This window comes from Myotis lucifugus, unplaced genomic scaffold, assembly GCF_000147115.1.
Source record: "Myotis lucifugus unplaced genomic scaffold, Myoluc2.0 scaffold_156, whole genome shotgun sequence".
Taxonomy (NCBI): Eukaryota; Metazoa; Chordata; class Mammalia; order Chiroptera; family Vespertilionidae; genus Myotis; species Myotis lucifugus.
This window is the reverse complement of record NW_005871204.1, coordinates 2,288,818-2,308,529: the sequence shown is the minus strand read 5'-3', so window position 1 is coordinate 2,308,529 and position 19,712 is coordinate 2,288,818. Positions and strand designations below refer to the sequence as shown.

Sequence of the window (19,712 nt, the reverse complement as noted above, 5' to 3'; positions counted from 1 at the left end):
CCCCCCCCGCCCCCCCCCGGCGTTTTGGCCCCCCCCCCCGCCCTCCGGTCTAATTAAATTGCCCCCAAACGTAAAACCTTTTCCCCCGCGGGTGGGTGGGGTTGCCCCCCCCCGCCCCCCCCCCCCCCGGCCTGGTCCCCCCCTACCGCCCCCCCCCCCCCGCGTGCCGGCCTTGGTCGCCCCAAACTGCCCCCCCTACTGGCCTATCACCCCTCACAGCCCCCCTTCTGGCCTGGTCGCCCCATGCAGCCTGCTGTTAAGTCATTTGGTTGTCCCTCACTAACCCCCCTGCTGGCCTGGTCATAGGCAACCATCTTGTGAGGGCGCGAGGGTCAATTTGCATATTACGTCTTTATTATATAGGCTCACATGTAAAGTGCTTTGAGCAGTACTTACTTGGCAAACACTAAATACATATTAGTGCTTATTTGTACCACGCTCGCTGTCTTAGACTGAGTATATAGGCTGTGCACTGTTCAGCTAACTCCAAGTACATATTCCCATGGACTACAGTGCAATCCAGTGGCTCTAAGTAGTATAATTCTTCTAGTGGAATTTTGTGATAGAAAAGAGACATATTGTCCCATTGTATTAAATTATAACTCTGAAATACTTGAAATACTCTCAAAACACCTTTTTCTTATTTTAAACAAAATGTATTCTAACTTGAAAAAAAATTGGGAAGTTGAAAAAAAAATTGTTTAAATCTCCCAATCCTCGTCTAGTACTTCTCATAGTTAGAATGAAGGTTTCTGGTAGTCTATTAGGTATTTTGGAAGTGGTTGTCAATTTCAGTAGGAAAAGGCATAAAACAATTTTTAACTTATGTTTCAGAACTGTAAAATTTCAAATTAATTTTTGAATACTTTAAAAAATAGTTTATATACTCAAAGTTTTTGCATGCTGTATTGGTCAGTTAGTGTCAAATAACATTCAGGTAATAGCATGCATGGAGTAAGATGAGGACACATTAATGTTATGAGCCTACTCCTTGCCAGGCGGTTATTCTAGATCCCATGGAGACAGAAATAAACAAAGAAACAAACAAAAAAATCTATTCTTATGGAGTTGACATTTTATTCTGTCTATTTTATTTGTGTGTGTGTGAGAGAGAGAGAGAGAATTTTTTTAAGAGTTTATTTGAGCCAAACCTATGACATGCTGGGAAGCAAGATCTCAAATGCTTCCATGGAACTGACATTTTAAAGCATAGAAAGCCATTAAACAAACAAATAAAATGCATTATAAGTTATATGCTAATGTATTATGCAGAAAAAAATTAAAGTAGGAAAGGGGATAGTGTGCCTAAGGGTTTGGGGAAAGGGATAGTGTAATTTTAAATAGAGTAAACAGGGAAATCCTCACTAATATGCCTCAATATCTGAAGAAAGATGATATAATTATCTAGGAGGAAGAACAATCCTAAAGAATATAAGTACAAAGTCCTGGAGATAGTAGCATGCCTTATTTGTTTGAGAAACAGCAGGGGAGGGGCTCAGTGTAGAACACAGTAAAAAAAGGGGGAAATGGTAGGAGAGGACAGGTAATGAAGGGTAAGTTCACTAAGGCCTTGGAGGCCATAGTAATGGTACAAGAATCCATTGTAAATGTTTTGCCTCTACATTCTCTCTTTTTTTGTTAATCCTCACTCAAGGATATTTTTGTATTGATTTTTATAGAGAGTGGAAGGGAAAGAGAGAGAGAGAGACAGAGAGAAAGACAGACAGACAGACATGGATGTGAGAGAAACACATTGGTTGCCTTCCACACACACCCCATGACGGTGTTTGCAGCCAAGGTACATGCCCTTGACTGGAATCGAACCCAGGACCCTTCAGTCTGCAGGCCATTGCTCTATCCACTGTGCCAAACCGGTTAGGACACACCTCTGCTCTCTTTGACTTGTGATGTTCCTTCAATCTGAGCATCAAATGAATAAAGTATATGAATACAAATGTAATATCTAGCACATTACGTAGTAGATGCTCAATGAATGTTGATTGAATTAATTTATATGGCAAGATGTTTAGAAGTATTTTAAAGGTCCTGTGTTCCCTTGCTGAAGGAATACTTTTCATTTGAGACTGCTTTATATAGCATAATTCAGCATTCTGATATTCCTCTGTATTTCATTTACTATTTTAGTATATTTTGCACCTTCATTGTGTTATTGAATAGATGCTATCTTTAAATAACTTAAATAAGAATCTATTTTTATTAGTCTTAGTATTGATAATAGTCAGAATCTATTTTTCTTGGCATCATTATATTACTGTTATAAAACAAGTATTTACATTTTCATAAAAGTGAGTAAATCTTATTTAAGTCCTATATTTAGATTGATTTCTTTAAAAGTCTAAATTTTTCTCTGTCATTTTGTTTGAATTTGCTTTTACCAAAAGTTATCCCTGGTTTTTAAAAAGCTTACTTATCTAATTTTAGGAATTTAAGTACATCCACAAAGTCATCTGCCATTCTCTTAATATTTAAAGACAAAGTACTGCTTATTTAATTTTAGTTCTCAACTCTAACTTACTGCTCATAGGCATACCAATTATAGTGGGTTTTTTAGTTAATATATGGTTGTGTGCTTTTTTCTATGGATTAGTATTTTCTGAGTTATTAGAGTTTTGGTTTTAGGCTAATGCACTTACCTTTTAAAGCTTATATACTTGTATTAGTGATTCAAGTTTTAATGTGTATAAGGCGTACTGATACAAGCAATTTTTAATTTTTGGAAAACCACAGAATCTGTTTCTTCAAGTTGAAATATATACAAGATACTTTCCTACATCAAAGTCAAACTAATAGAGGCATTTATAGACTTTTTATTAACACTGTGTAGAGAATTTTTAGATTGGGGGGGTACATTTAAAGGGATGGTTTTGGGGGATATATGAGTAAAGCAGCTTCAGACTACAGATTTCAGTAAACGGTCTTTGGATTAGGAAGAATGATGTATTCTCTTTATGTTCTCTCTCCATCTTTTTGTTAGATATGGTGTACCCTGTCCTTTTGGATGAGACCGCTTACAAAATATTTTTATAATTCCTGGAACTATTCAGGATATTTGCCTACTCTCCAAAATAGTGATTGTGAATATGTTCATTTAGGCCCCTAGTTTTCTGCTGAATTACATTTCCAACCAGAGTCATATGTTTCCTGTGCATCTACCTGTTAACTTCATTTTTAGTATTTATTAAGGCTTTTCTTGCACATTTGGGCATTCTGCATTTGCTAAGAGTATGAAATTACTTACTTTTATTTCCATGCTATCAATACAAGTTGATGAATTTATATGTTCTACCTTTAAAATTTAAGCCTTCACTTTTCTTAGATCCATTCTAAGCAGATTCATAAACTATTCATTATACATTTATCATATTGTAAATATCAAGCCACAGTATTCTAGAACTAGTAAGACTTGAAGAGTAATATGGTTCTTACATAAGGAGTGGAAGATCATTTGTTCTTTTCTAAAGATTTCCAAATATTAAGTTCTTTGTTCTTTGAGAAACTAGATTTCTTTTTCCTGTCCACTCTATGTGCTCTTTTCTTTTTTATTTAAGCCCATTTCTTTTTTATTTTACTTTAGTGTTTTTCCATAATGAAATAAAATTTGGATTATTTATAATAGTTGTGGAACATGATTGGTAGCTCAGAATCCTAATACCAAAAAATACTACCAAAATAAAAATTCCTTGGGCTATAAATATTTCTAGGTGATACTATTTAATCTTTGAATAGGAATATACTAGTTCCATAGAACTTGGGCAATCTCTCAGTGAAAGACCTGTCAGCCTTTCCCTCTAAAGGGCAATAATAAAAATACCTGATTATCTTCAGATATTATGGCTTCTCATGATTTGTTTCAAATCTTGATAGACTACCTCTTGATAAAGGCAGATAAATGTTAATGGCAGTTGGCTGTGATTTTATTAATTGGTTTCTGCCTACTTTGTAGACACCAGAGAACGTGTGTGTATGTGATAGTAAATGTGGTATTGGGAGGGAAAAGTAAGCAGTAAGTCAGATTGTCTATTCAGCAATCAGAGTAGAACCTCCATTAGAAAAGAGTAAAAAAGGAACAGTGCAGCCTTCCTCCCCACCCCCACCCCCGCCCCCCACACACACAAACACATATGTTGGCACTTTATCCTTGATAATACAAGGTGAGTACAAACTCTGTTACTAGAAGTGAAAAAAATGTCTGTGGAAAAGTCTTCATATATTAGTGTTGTGAAATAGTTGATTTTATTATGGTTCACATGTGTCAGCATATTAACAGTAAAAATCCTGGCTACAGAATCCATAAGAAAAAATTGCCATTAGGAATTTGTTATTCTTGTAACCCAGTTTTTAGACGTATCCTACATATTTAATGCTACAATATCTATTTAGGTAGTTTATAATGAAATTTAGAGTTTTAGAATTTTGTTATAATCATCCTAATTCCTTGAAGAATTAAATTATGTTCTTTATATTTAGAAAGAACTCAAAAATATTCATGTGGAATATAGAAACAGTAATTACTTTTTTAAAAAAAATCCTCACCCAAGTACATTTTTCCCATTGATTTTTTGGTTGTTTTTATTTTTATTTTTTGAGAGAGAGAGAGAGGAAAGATCAGGGAGAGAAAGAGAGACATCTATGTGAGAGAGACACATTGATTGGTTGCTTCCCACACCCGCCCTCCTGGGTTTGGGAATTGAGCCTGCAACCGAGAGACAGTTTAACCACTGAGCCAAACCAGCCAGGCCAGTAATTACTTTTTAATTGGTGTCATAGTCTTTTCAGCACAATTAAAAAAAAATTAATGTATCTTTTTCTAAAATAGATACAATCAGTCTGGTAGAGACTGGCTTTTGTTTCATATAATTCTATCCAGTCCATTCTCATTCTTTTACTGTAGAGATCTTTTTAACATGCACAAATATTTAATTGTGGCCTCCTACTTACCATTGTTCACTACAAAATAAGCCCTGTCCCTTCCCCTTTTTTGCCCCCTACTGCTTCTCCCATCATGAAGCTTAGAGTTTGGGGAGAATACATACATTAATTATTAGTTGCACATGTGGGAGTCACTGCACTATAGTGGCTAAAGAGGAGGACTCGAACATTGTCTGGATTCACATCCCATCTCTGTCACTTATCAGATATGGAACCTTGGGCAATATACCCAACTATGCTGGTTCTCATCTAAAAATGAGGACTACATATGTAAATGCATATTCATGGTTTTATTTTCTGTGGTTTCAGTTACCTGCGGTCAACCATAGTCAAAAAACATTAAATAGAAAATTTCAGAAATAAGCAATTTATAAGTTTTAAGTTGCATGCTGTTTTGAGTAGCATAATGAAATCTCAAGCTGTTTCATTCCATCCTTCCTGGGATGTGAATTATCCCTTTGTCCAGCATATCCACACTGTATACGCTACCCAACTGTTAGTCACTTAGTAGACATCATGGTTATCAGATCATTTATGCGAGAGAGGCGAGAGAGACAGACCACATTTACATAACCTTTATTACAGTATATTGTTTAATTCTGTTTTATTATGTTATTAATTTCTTACTGTGCCTAATTTATAAATTAAGTTTTATCCTAAGTATGTATGTATAGGAACAAAACTGTGTGTATAAATTTTGGTACTATCTAAGGTTTAGGTATCCATTGGGGGGTCTTGGAGCATATTCCCTGTGCGTAAGGGGGGAAGGGCTACTGTACTAAGTAAGCGTTGAGGATTGCATATGAGTAAATACATTTTAAAACATTTAGGATATATTGCCTGGCACATAGTAAGTGATCAAGAAGAGTTATTTTTTTCAATGACTGTAAATCAGGGGTCCTAACTTAGTGTGAAAGTTTCAGAGAATGGGAGACAAAGCATTCTAAATAGAGGTATCAGGATTATGCAAAGGCCCTGAGGTGTAATGGAACTTGTGTTTGATTTACTGAGGTGTGGCAGTAGACCTGTGGAGAGAGTTAAGGTCAAAGAGATTACCTAGGGCAGCGGTTCTCAACCTGTGGGTCTCGACCCCTTTGGGGGTCGAACGACCCTTTCACAGGGGTCGCCTAAGACCATCGGAAAATACATATATAATTACATATTGTTTTTGTGATTAATCACTATGCTTTAATTATGTTCAATTTGTAACAATGAAAATATATCCTGCATATCAGATATTTACATTACGATTCATAACAGTAGCAAAATTACAGTTAAGAAGTAGCAACGAAAACAATTTTATGGTTGGGGGTCACCACAACATGAGGAACTGTATTAAAGGGTCGCGGCATTAGGAAGGTTGAGAACCACTGACCTAGGGCCTTTTGTAAGCAATATTATTGATTTGGCAAGCTGTTGAAGCATTCCAATCAGTAGGGCCATGACAGTTATTTTAAAAATTCACTTTGGCTGATATGGGAAAGTAGATTTAAGGGGAATAAGAATGGTTAAAAAAATGTTCAGAGGATATTGGAGATATGCTGGGAAGTGACAAAGATGGAAAGATAGGATGATTTCAATAAATATTTAGAGTTAGTCTGATCAGCGTGGAGTTTCACTTTTTGCAGATCACAAGGGTTACATATGGCATTTTTCAGAGATGAATAGGAACAACTAGGAATAACCCAAATTAAACTGAGGCATAAGGTTTGTGTTGGATTTTCAGATTATTGTTGTTGCAGAGTTGTTTTAAGGTCATGATCTCAGGAATCTTGGTCTGTATCCTGTAGGTGGGGGAAATTAACAAGACATGAGAACAGGAAAGTGACAGAGTCAATGTAGTAGTTATTAATATGGCACAACAATAAAGTTAGTCAAGGGAAGTCTTGCTTAGTTCATCATCTAGATTTTTGTACCTGGTTTGTCTGCTAATACTCTTGCTCTCTTTTAACCTGGCAAAAGTTCGGCCTACTTTTCCTTACCCAGTTATCACTGTCCTTACAGACTTCTTCCATGTTGGCTATATTGAAAAGTTTTGTTGTTTCTTAGGCTTTCTCTCACTTCTGAGCACTTGTGCATGCTGTCTCATGCCAAAGTTAGCTCCCACTCCATGCACTGTATTTCCTTTTTTATCAAGGTTTTGCTCACCAAAACATTACTTCTTTTGTAATAAAATCTTTCCGTCTGTTTCCCTCAAAGTTAGATATTCCCTTATTTGTGTTCCCAAAGCACTTGTATAGATTTTTATTTGTAATTGTTTATTTATAGGTCTGTCTCCCAACTAGACTGTGAGTTAAGACTTGGGACTGTTACCTATTAGTTTTTCTCTTCATCAGCACAATTTCTAGCATAATTCATATAGTAAATCCTCAGCATGTTTGTTGAAATATGAAGGAAGACCAAACAGAAGGCTAAAAAAATCTAGTCTAGAATTTAAACTAAGATGATAATAGGAAGAATGTCAAAAACAGATGTGAAAGCCACTCTAAAGAAAGAATAGAACATGATGGATGTGCAGAACAAAGCAGGAAAAAGTAATCAGGAAATAAGTTTTAAATATTGCTGATTTAGTTTATTAAATTGTACTTCTGAGGTAGAAATGTTAGCAGCACTTTAAAATATGCTGCTAGAATCTTGAGTTAAGACTGAAGATAGATTTTGAAATCAAGCTACATTTGTTTGCTATCAGGAAAAGGGCCACTCCATCATGAGGTGTGTGTGTGTGTATCTCTCTCTCTCTCTCTCTCTCTCTCTCTCTCTCCCTCTCTCCCCCCTCTCCCCCCTCTCTCTCTTCCTCTTTGAAATCAATAAAAAAATATTTTTTTTAAAAAAAGGTAAAAAAATATATCAAGTTTGTGGTTTTGCAAATTCTTTTTCTGAGATTATTTTGATTTACTGCATTGGCTTTGAAATACTGTATTTAAATGTTGAGAATGTCATATCTTAAGAATTTCTAGCTAGTCCAAGTTAAATAATGAAGTGTGTTCTCTCTCTCTCTCTCTCTCTCTCTCTCTCTCTCTCTCTCTCTCTCTCTCGTTAGTTCCTGTGTAGTCAAAGGAAAGATAAAAATGTCAATTAAATGTTTTAGATCTGTGTTCCAGATGTTCTTAAGAAACATTGCTTTTGGGATATACATATTCCTGTTCTTTCTTGGTAAAATTCTTAATTTTTATTTCTCATTTGTTATAACATCTAGTATGAGAGTTGTGAGAAAAGATGGTTAACAAGATAGATATAAGCCCTTGATATGTTTGCTTGAAAAAAGCTGACAGATTATACATACCAAAGAGTATAACATATAACAGATTTTATATGTAGTAATGTAAAATGAAGTATGTTTATTTTTAAATTAATTTTTAAAATTTCCATTACCAAGTTGATTTTAATATAAATGGCATAACCAGTAATTTTAGTATATTTCAAGATAGTGTTGACATCTCTTTGAAATTGATAAAAATTGCTATCTAGAATACTTTGATTTCTACTTACTCTCTTCCAGGAGGTAATGTTATCCTTTCATATTACTATATATTCATCTGTTTATTCGTATCAGCTCTCCCTCAAAATATATCCTTTATTTAATCAATTCTACCACTGCCACTGCCCTCTGAGCCACCATCTCTTATCAACCTGTTTCCCTGCTTCCATTCTTATCCCCTCTTTTGTTCAATTCTTACAGAGTAGCTTTCAGTCATTTAAGAACATTCATATGCCAAATTATGTCAACCTTAAACTGCCCCCAAACCATCTCTCTATCTCTTTTTAACCCTCACCTGAGGATGATTTTTATTGATGAGAGAGAGATATCAATTGGTTGCCTCCCATATATGCCCTGACCAGGAATCAAAACCAAAATCTTTTAGTGCGTGAAACGATGCTTCAATCAGCTGAGCCACCTGTTGAGGGCCCAAAACCCTCTCTTGACTTCCCACTTCACATAGAATAAAATCCAGTGTCCCTCAGGCCTGTCAGGCACAAAATGATCTGACCCTCATCAGTATATCTGACTTTATTTCCTATCATTTTCCACTAAGCTCATGCTGCTTTAGTCACAACACTGAGGATCTTGCTGTTTCCTCTTTATTGAATGCTCTTCCTATGGTTCTGCCTAGTTGGCTCCCTTACTTCTCTGCTTGACTATCTTCCCAATTCCACCCTTCCTGGTTATTATTCTAAAAACTTTCCTATTCCATTTCATTATTCTATATGGAATAAAGGACAGGCCATTTAAAAATAAATTAAACTAGCTTTTATGAAAATCTTACTATGTTGTCTTTTTCCTCCTTTCTTTTTGGTTTTGTCATGGATTAGGAAAGTCTTTGTTTCATCTCAGTGCACATCCCTGGACTTGGGCTTGAATTTGGAGAGCAGAGTATTATTACACTTTTACCTCTCTTTTTTTTTGCATAAGTCTTGTAGGAATAATTAGCATTTTCACTGATGTGTGATTTAGCACATAAAATAAATATGAATTTCTACACATTTGTGTTCTTTCTGGCACACAGGAACACACATACACTGAATCTGGGAAAATCTGGTATTGATGGAAAAGAAACATTTTCCTTTGTATGGGGCACTTCATATGTTTAGTTTTGCTTTCAAAACAGTAAAACCTTTGCACAATATTAGCATGAAGTTTTTTATTCTGTACAATTAACTTCAGTTTTGGAATTCTAGAAATCTGTAATTGGTTTTGAAGATAAATGTTATACAAAAATTATCAAAGAGGAGTTTAATTTGTATCTATTTGAGTTAATTTATGTGTGTTAAATATGAAGAGAGATATGCTGGTACTCTCACATAATTTTATTGAATTCTATAAGTTCCATGCATTTTCTCATGTGTTCTTTCTTAGAAATAGAACTCAAATGTATCCTTAACTTTTACAAAACAAGCATTTAAAATCTCATATTTAAAGTGCCTTAATTTGTAGATTATAAAGTGCTTTCCTTCTTGTTAGTGACTACTTAGGGGGATAGAGATAGGCATATGGAATCCTAATCCCTGAAATTACATTCAGAATTATGGAAGAGCTTTCATGAGATTAACCAAGGGAGTCCACTGCCCAAAGAAGATTAAGTATGTCCTAACAAATTAATAGACCCTTTAAAAATAACTTTCTGTATTTCATACCTAAAGAGATTAATAGTCCAAAAACATATAGCAAAGCAGTGGTTAAGCTGTTTTTTACTATTGTTGATAGTTAATTAAATAGCTTTCTCTCAGACTTCAACAGGAAGAATAGTTAAATATTTGAGTTTTCTACAATTTTAACAGGGAACTTAAGATAAAAAAGCAATTATTAAATAGCATGGATGCTTTCAACAAACTTGCACATCAACTTGCTTTTTTTTTAAAAAAAATTTATTGATTTTTTACAGAGAGGAAGGGAGAGGGATAGAGAGTTAGAAACATCGATGAGAGAGAAACATGGATCAGCTGCCTCCTGCACACCCCCTACTGGGGATGTGCCCGCAATCAAGGTACATGCCCTTGACCGGAATCGAACCTGGGACCCTTCAGTCCGCAGGCCATCGCTCTATCCACTGAGCCAAACTGGGGCTCAACTTGCTTTTAAAGTCTGTACCATATTAGTTCACCATATCTACTGATAAACAATAGTAACTACAGTGTTTCATTTTGAAATGAGAACTGAAAGAAATTGTTCATTTCTTGTTTATAGTTGAAGAAAATACCTGTATTCATAATAAGTGTACAAGAAAAGTATCAAATTTGATGCTTTCCCCAAAAATTTTTATGGAAAGATGTGGTCACCATGTATTTAGTTCTTTATATATCTCTCCTATCGTGACATTGCAGTTTACACATTGATCTTAAATAACGTCAATTGATAGCTTTTGAAAATAAGTAAAAATTAGCATAGATTTAGCATATTTTAGCAAAATATTAGCATATTTTGGTTTGGGTTCAAAATTGCTAGTGTTGGATGTGGTAAAGACTTAAAAAGCAGCCGAAACCGGTTTGGCTCAGTGGATAGAGCGTCGGCCTGCGGACTGAGGGGTCCCGGGTTCGATTCTGGTCAAGGGCATGTACCTTGGTTGCGGGCATATCCCCAGTAGGAGATGTGCAGGAGGCAGCTGATCGATGTTTCTCTCTCATCAATGTTTCTAGCTCTCTATCTCTCTCCCTTCCTCTCTGTGAAAAATCAATAAAATATATTTTTTAAAAAAAAAAGACTTAAAAAGCAAAAGAGTAAGCATGTTATGTAATGGAGAATATAAATTTACACCAGGATGATGAATGAAAAAATTATCCTATAATATTATATGAGTGGGTCCTGTGGCTTCAGTTAAAACTCCTTGTGTGCCATTAAATACTGACTCAGAAATTACTATATCTTAATAAACTTATATTGTAAGTGAATATCATGTACTCTGGAAAAACAGATAATTTAATCAGTAATTATAGTATTTACAAAGACACTACTACTGAAGATGCATGTGAAGATGTTGAATACTTAAACCCAAACTTAATTTCAAAAAAATGTTTGCAGGAGAAAATTATACTTGGGGTTGCTTCCCCCCCCCCCCCCCAAGAATAAGTGACATTTATTTCTTTTAAGTGGAATTATTGTATAAGACAGGCTTTATATTTCTCCTCTTATTTTTATGGCCTGGATGTAAACATTAAGTACTATATTGTTATAGTGAGATTTATATATGTCTAACACAGTGGTTCCCAATCTTAGGTGGCCATGCCCCACCTAAGCATCTCTAAAATCCTGATCCCCCCCCCCCCCCCCGGTGACATATAATTCTTATTATTCAAAAAATGAGCTCCTATTCACATGGAGGAAGCCTAAAAAGCCATTAACTTGGTCTAAAGCTTCCAAAGAACATAGCATCCATGAAAGAGAAAAATAACAGAATGAATGGACAGTTGAAGTACTGAGGACGAAATCACTAAGATATTGTTAAAAATAATAATATGAAGTGATATGAAAAAATAGCAAATAAAGTTTCAAAACATATAATAGAGAACTGAAATGCATATATATGTCAATATATATTTATATACTGTATATGAGGCCCCTAGAACCATAAGAAATGCAAAAAATTCACTGTTAATAACTCATTCTTGAATTGCCCCCCATAAACGTCAAATTTCCCCCCTCTGTGGGGCATGGGCCCCACGTTGGGAACCACTAGTCTAACGTGTTCCAGAAGCCCTTAGTTGATCTGTTTCTTCATCTTAGCAATGCTCCCTTCATTTTCTGGTTCCACATAAGAATAAGGTAAAGTTTGACATTTTCCAAAATATTATTCTTGATAAAAGCAATATTTTTGTTTAGGTGACAAACAGCATGTTTGGTGCTTCAAGAAAGAAGTTTGTAGAGGGGGTCGACAGTGACTACCATGACGAAAATATGTACTACAGCCAGTCTTCTATGTTTCCACATCGGTCAGAAAAAGATGTAAGTTAATCAGTTACATTGTGTTTACTTAGTCTGTCTCTTTCTGGTTCCTGAAAAGCAGTATATGAACTTCAGTGTACCATCTTTGGTTGAATGACTATCTTTTAGGCACATTTCTAGGCCCAGGAATAAGTTACATTCTAATGATAGACAAATGTTCTGATTCTCAAGTTGGGATATGGTAATGCTGTGGTAGGAAGTATTCAAAGACATGGGGTAAACATGGTATTGCTTTAAGATCAATTTTTTTTTAATTTGTGAAGTGACTTGTGTTGAAACACATATATAGAATAGAAAGATTTGCACAGATTTCAACGTATAATGACAGGCCTCAATGAAACTTTACCTTTGCTTTGTAATCTAGCTATAACCCTAGGCCTCAGATAGAAACAGCTTTTTTCCATTGTTCAATTGTAGGGATGCAATAATAAAAAAAATTTTCGAAGAACTATATTCAAAATATGGAAGATTATATAGAGGTGTGAATTAAATGCTTTGGAAGGCTAATAGTTCAATATTCCCATTTGAAATGAAAGGATTTAGGACATAGCCAAGTCATAATTAGCCAATTGATAAAATATTTTAAATGAATTCAATTATTATTTTCAAATTCTGGTAAACTACTTTAAATTATACACTGTATAGTAAATTTTCACTTAACGTCATCAATAGGTTCTTGGAAACTGCAACTTTAAGCAAAATGATATGTGACAAAACCAATTTTACCATAGGTTAATTGACATAAACAAGAGTTAAGCTCCTATGGCATATTTGGTCACAAAAACATCATACTTCTAAAATCCCCAAAACACATCTAATATTAAACATTGAAATAAACATGAGCTATATATATATATTTAAGAAATATTAATAAAAACAATTAAGAGAATTATTTTCCAACCTGTTTATTCCAGCTCGATGTAAGGCAGGACCCAACCCTGGACAGGAAACCACTGCATGGTAGGGTTCCCTCATAAACACGCACATCCACACTCACTTAGACTGGGACACTTTTAACACGCCAGTGAACCTAACAATATCTTTGGGACATGGAAGAAAACCAGAGTACCTAGAGGAAACCACACAGACATGGGGAGAATGTACAAACTCCATACAGTCAGTGGTCCCCATTGGGAATTGATTCCCCATCACCAACACCACCAACATAATAATGAAACGACATAATAGGAGAACCTGCTGTATACTTAGGAAAACCAGTTGCATTCTTCTACTTTGTACTTTTCTTTTTTCCTTTACAAACTTGCTGTTCCTAATTTCTCTCTCTCTCTCTAATAATCTACTCTAGTTGTTAAGCTAATAAGATTCTTAGTGGTGTTTAAACAGTTATAAAATTCTAAGATATGTAACAAATTCTTTCATTTTTTTCATTAAAATTTATTCCTGCGTCTTTTAGAATTTCACAGTTTGGCTTAACTAGGTTAAGTTAGGATTTCAGTGGACTCTAAAGATCCCCCCCCCCCCCCCCGTTTTGGTGTTATTCCACTTTATTTGTATTTGGAAATTGTGTCATTTTAGCAACAAACTACCAGTTGCATTGTTAGGGTTCTTTTCAAATTATGTGTATGGTGGTTTTCTTTATACTTAGTGTGCAATTTTATAACTCAGAATAATGTCATCTAATTTATTTTGTTATGTTAGTGCTCTAATTATTTGCTATAAATTATAATGGAATTATATTTTACATAAGTTGCTATATTTAAGTATTGATCTAGAGTTAAAGAATTTGGGATGTCTTTCTGGTAGCATCACTGCAGAAACTATAAAACTAATTCGGGTGTGTTATTGTGTAGCAAAAGTTAAGTTTGATGGAAAAGTGGCAGTGGAATGTTACTTATTGATGAAAAGCATTTATTTCAATTAGGAAGATATGAAACTTGCAAACTGATTCGGAAATAAGATATGTGAACAGAATGAATGCTAGAGATGTCTGTCTTCTAGAGAGTAAAGTTTTTTAGTCAGAATTATTTACATCCACTCTCATACTCACATATATTAGTTAGCATTCCAATCTAGTTGTCACAGAAACAACACAGAATGAATTAATTCATAAAACTTTTTAATTAATTAACAAGGTAATAAGACATAGGGATTAAGAATTTGGGCTCTAAAGCAGTAAAGGTATGTGTTTGGGTCTTGCCTTTGTCTATTAGCAAAAATTTCTCCAAGCATCAGTTTTCTCTCTGTAAAATGGGAATAATAATATATATGTAACTACTTATAAATTTTTGCTATTGCTGATACTTTTTAAATTATAAAATAGTACAGAAAATTTTAGAAAATATTCATGGGAGAAAATAAATTACCCATAGTATTGACAGTCGGGAATAATTTATTAATAAAATTGTAATTATATACTTTATATATTTTTATTTTAAAAATGTTATTTAAATCTCTGGGACATACTGACATATTTTCTATTTGAAAGCTTGTAGGGATTTTTGCTTTCATTAGCACTCTCTATGCCCTCAAGAATACCAACTGTTACCTTTACATCTTTGCCAATAGACAAAAGAAATCTCCTGTTTTAATGTACAGTAAGATGTTGCTAAACTTATACACATGCACAAACATAGAGTGATGTGTCTTTTCCATATAGTTATTGGCCATTTGTGTTTCTTTCTTTGTGGACTACCTGTTTTTGTGCTATTTTCTATTTCTCTATTGAGATGATGTCTTGTTTATTTGTTGGTGTATTCTATATATAAGAGTAAGAAAATTGTCATTTGCCCGGCCGGACTGGCACAGTGGTTGAGCATCGACCTAGGAACCAGGAGTTCAGGGTTCGATTCCCGGTCAGGGCACATGCCCGGGTTGTGGGCTCAATCCCCAGTGTGGGGTGTGCAGGAGGCAGCCGATCCATGATCCTCTCTCATCATGGATGTTTCTATCTCTCCCTCTCCCTTCCTCTCTGAAATCAATAAAAATATATATTTTTTTAAAAAGAAAATTGTCATTTGTTACAAATATTTTCTCAGTATTTTGCTTTGTTTATTTTATAGTTTTTTAAATACAAAATATTTTTCTTTTTTACTGAATTTGATTCATCAGTCTTTTATTGTTTTTGTTTTTGAGATCATACTTAGACTTCTAGTACTTTTGTGCTTCATTCTTCACATATAACTTATGTTCATTAGAAATATATTTTGGTTTAAGGTGTGCATTTTATAGTGCCAGATTCCCCCTTACTTTGAATATCCAGTTGTCCCTACACCATGTATAATTAGCTCACCAGTCAGAAAACTTTTCCATAAATGACCAGGTAGGTTTTACATGCCAAGAGATTAACTAAATGATATTAAGTAGATATTTATATAACTTTTAAAAATATTTTTGAAAACATTCTTGGTTCTTGCATTCTGCAAGTATATGCAATATGCTAGATTTAGCATATGCTATTTTTTTTCTGTTCTTTATACCTTTTAATATGTAGGTTTTTATGGTGGTTATTTTTATTGTATTTTTCTGATTGGTTTTTACTGGTATATAGAATAGTTTGATTGTGTATATATTTATAACCTACTACCTTACAAAGTCTTTTATTAGTTTTTGTTGATTGGAAATGTGGACTCTGGAAATCCTCCTATATGAATTTATATCTCAACCACGTGATTTACTAGCTATGTGTAAATAGTACTTGGGCAAGTTAGTCTCTGTGTCTCTGTTTTCTCATCTATAAACTAGAAATAGTATATGACTCATAAGTAGTTATAAGAATTGAATGAATAACTGTATGCAAAACTTTTAGAAGACAGGTAGTAAATATTAAATAAATTTACCACTGAATAATATATATGAATAATATTATTGTTTGATTCTCTCGGGTTTTTTAGGTTTTATGTATCATCTGCAAATAATTATTATTTTTGTCTTTTATAAAACTTTTGAAGATAAAAAAATTTTAAATACTAAATAAATGATGGATAATTTTGTAATTTTTTTCTCTCTGGGAACAGTGAGAAAATAATTTTAATTTGTAACTGGCTAGTGGTTGAGGGAATCTTTAAGCCAATTATTTAAAAAACAACAACAACAAAAAACAACCAATTTCCTGATTTACACTATTCATATTATATAAAATGTAACTTTTTTGTCATATACATGATCATAGAAGTATATAGGAAACTGTTCTTTATGAGATTATTTGCTAATTAAATTGTTAAGTGGTTGTTACTTCTTATTTTCCAAGACCTTTTATTTAAAGATATCCCTGTATGGTATGTGTCTTCCTATAGAATGCTGAATTTTCTGTTTTGAAATACAGAAGTAGTTTTGTAAATATTACAGATATGTTACTTAAATGTGTTCAAAGATAAAATCATAGGCAGATATGGATTTGATTCTTTTTCATCTTAATTATTTTCTTTATGGGGAGGACCTTACAGAAAATGAAAGGCATTCATATAAGACATGAAATAGACAACTCTTTGGGGGTAATAAAATCTAATCAACTTAAGAATTTTAAATATACATATTTATATTTTAATTGCTAACATCTTTTCTAGTGTGAGTCTTTGCACTTATTTGATGATTCTTAAGTATAATCATTTTAGAAGACAAATTTATAGGAACCTTTCTCCCTTGTTTTAATATATGCTGAATAAGGGCATAAAATGTGACACCTACTGCATATTTTTAAAAACTCTTAAAACTGATAAAGAATAGGCTACTTCCTTATTTTGACAAACAGCAGCCATTTTGAACCCATACCTAGCTTTCATACTCGTGTTATCCTACAGCAGTTATGGCAAGTATGCTTTCTCTTAGGCCAATTAATAATATTTCATTAAAATCTGGTATAAAATAAGGATACCTTCTATCACCATTATATGGTCATCCTCATGACTAGTATTTAAGTACATACTGAACTCATGCTGGCTATTGTCATTAAATTCTTTCTATTTCAGGACCTTAGCACTTTGCACTTTCATTTTTCAGATCTTCACATGGTTCTCTCTGTCTTCCTACCCTACATCCAGGTATCTGCTAAAATATATCTGAGAGACCTCTCTGATCACTCTTCCTAAGCAGACTTTTGTATATTATCTGTACTACTTCCACTATCCTTCTAAATTCTTTCCTGCATTTTAACAATCATAGCACCTATCTCTACCTGAAAGTACATATTTATTAACTGTTTAGTATCCTATCTACTCCACTAGAATTTAAGTTTAACAAGGGCAAAGACTTTCCCTTGTCTAGTTTACTGCTGTGTTCTTAGAAGCTGTAATAATGCATAGGACATAGTAGGCTCTCAGTGAGTCTTTGTTAAAGAAAGGGAAAGAAAGTTGATATTGAAAAATAACAAAATTAACATTATTATTTTTTTTAATATATTTTATTGATTTTTTACAGAGAAGAAGGGAGAGGGATAGAGAGTTAGAAACATCGATTAGAGAGAAACATCGATCACCTGCCTCCTGCACACCCTCCACTGGGGATGTGCCCGCAACCAAGGCATGCCCTTGACCGGAATCGAACCCAGGACCCTTCAGTCCGCAGGCTGACGCTCTATCCACTGAGCCAAACCAGTTAGGGCAAAATTAACATTATTTATAGGAAATATTATTATTTACCTAAAAAACTGAAAACTCACCTTTAAAACTTTTAATAGAAAATAAGCATGCATATAAGTGTCATTTTTCTATGAAAGTGATAACCTGGTATAATTAAATATAAATACATCAGACTATATACTCTAAAGAAATTGGAATTAAATGTCAAATTGTTTGAAGGGAATGTTCTAAAATCTACAGTCATTGTCATTCACATAATTTTCAAACTGAGTATTTTAAAGATAAAAACCTACTTATCTAAAGGAGTTAAAATGATATAAGAGATATTAAATTTTGATATTTCTATGAAAATGGTTACAAAGTGTTAAACACTAATAATAATAATTTATATTCAGAAAATACTATATTAGTCCTATCATACTAGCAAGGAGTTTGTTTGTTTCTCTTGTAGTGGAAGAATAGCCAGTATCTATGAGGGAGCATTGAAGTAAATGCCTTAGAAGTATAATTAACACAGGATAGTCTTTGTACAAAATAGTTTATCAGTTTATATTAAGAGCCTTTAAAAATGTGAACTTTCCTTGAATCAGTCATATGCCCTTTTTGTAAATTTGTACTTTGCTTCTAACCTAAAATTTAGACAGTATAAGAATGATTATTTTCATACCTTTTTTAGTAAAGAATTTGAATGTTAAATGATTAATGGAATTATTTTTACAATTATTACCAAATATTTCAGCATATGTTAATACATTTTAAAATATGTTTTTATTGATTTTTTTTTAAAGAGAGAGGGAGAGGGATAGAAAGATAGAAACATCAATGATAGCGAAACATTATTGATCAGATGCCTCCTGCACACCCCCTACTGGGAAAAAAGCCTGCGACCTGGGCATGTGCCCTAACCCCACCCCACCCCACCCACAATTGCCGCTGAGCCACACCAGCCTGGCTATATTATACTTTTTAAAATGTTCTTTTTTAAAATGTAATGTTTTAATCAAAATTACTTGAAGTATCTAGTAAATGCATAATTTGTTGTTAGTTATCTGATTCATAAGATATCAGGTCCTATGACTTATTTTTGTCTTGTCTCTTTCTTCTTTTGGTGTTTTTAATATATTATCTTTTCACTAAAGGCCCGGTGCACAAAAATTTGTGCACTCGGGGGGAGTCCCTCAGCCCGGCCTATGCCCTCTTGCAGTCTGGGACCCCTCGGAGGATGTTCACCTGCTGGCTTAGGCCTGCTCCCTCGGGGATCGGGCCCAAGCTGGCAGTCAGACATCCCTCTGGCAGCCCGGCAGCCCTAGGGGGATGTCCACTTACCAGCAGGGAGCAGATCTAAGCTGCAGTCAGACATCCTTAGTGCTGCTGAGGAGGCAGGAGAGGCTCCTGCCACCACCACTGTGCTGGCAGCCATCAGCCTGGATTGTGGCTGAGCAGAGCTCCCCCTGTGGGAGCACACTGACCACCAGGGGGTAGCTCCTGCGATGAGCGTCTGCCCCCTGGAGGTAAGTGTGTGTCAAAGTGACCAGTCATTCCCAGTCATTCTACTGTTAGGGTCGGATATATATTACCTTTTTATAAGATAAATTCAGACATGGTGCACGAAAGTGGGCCGAGTGGATAAACCTGAAGGACGTTTGTATGAGATGAGAGTAAGACAGCCGAGGGGGTTATTCTGAATGAAAGTGATGATTATCTGATTGACTGCTTGTGACTATCGTCATGGGCGCTTGATAGTATCCAGAGAATATGAAATAGAATCTAATTATCGACAGGGACATATAGCA

At 34.4% G+C, this 19,712-nt stretch overlaps 1 protein-coding gene across 13 annotated transcripts in view; it reads left to right on the top strand.

Annotated features, from left to right (window-relative positions):
* The window catches only part of CNOT2 (CCR4-NOT transcription complex subunit 2), a 129,884-nt gene that overhangs the window by 68,457 nt on the left and 41,715 nt on the right, over nucleotides 1-19,712 (top strand). For 8 of the 13 annotated variants that reach the window (XM_006095471.2, XM_023759459.1, XM_023759456.1 and 5 more), the window contains one exon: nucleotides 12,263-12,385. The exons of 3 other annotated variants lie outside the window; for them this stretch is intronic. In XM_006095471.2, coding sequence (XP_006095533.1) covers nucleotides 12,263-12,385 — 123 coding nt within the window. Of the gene's footprint in view, nucleotides 1-12,262; nucleotides 12,386-13,299; nucleotides 13,346-19,712 lie in introns of those variants that run through there. 2 more of the 13 variants (XM_014461501.2, XM_014461502.2) reach the window with 2 other exon arrangements.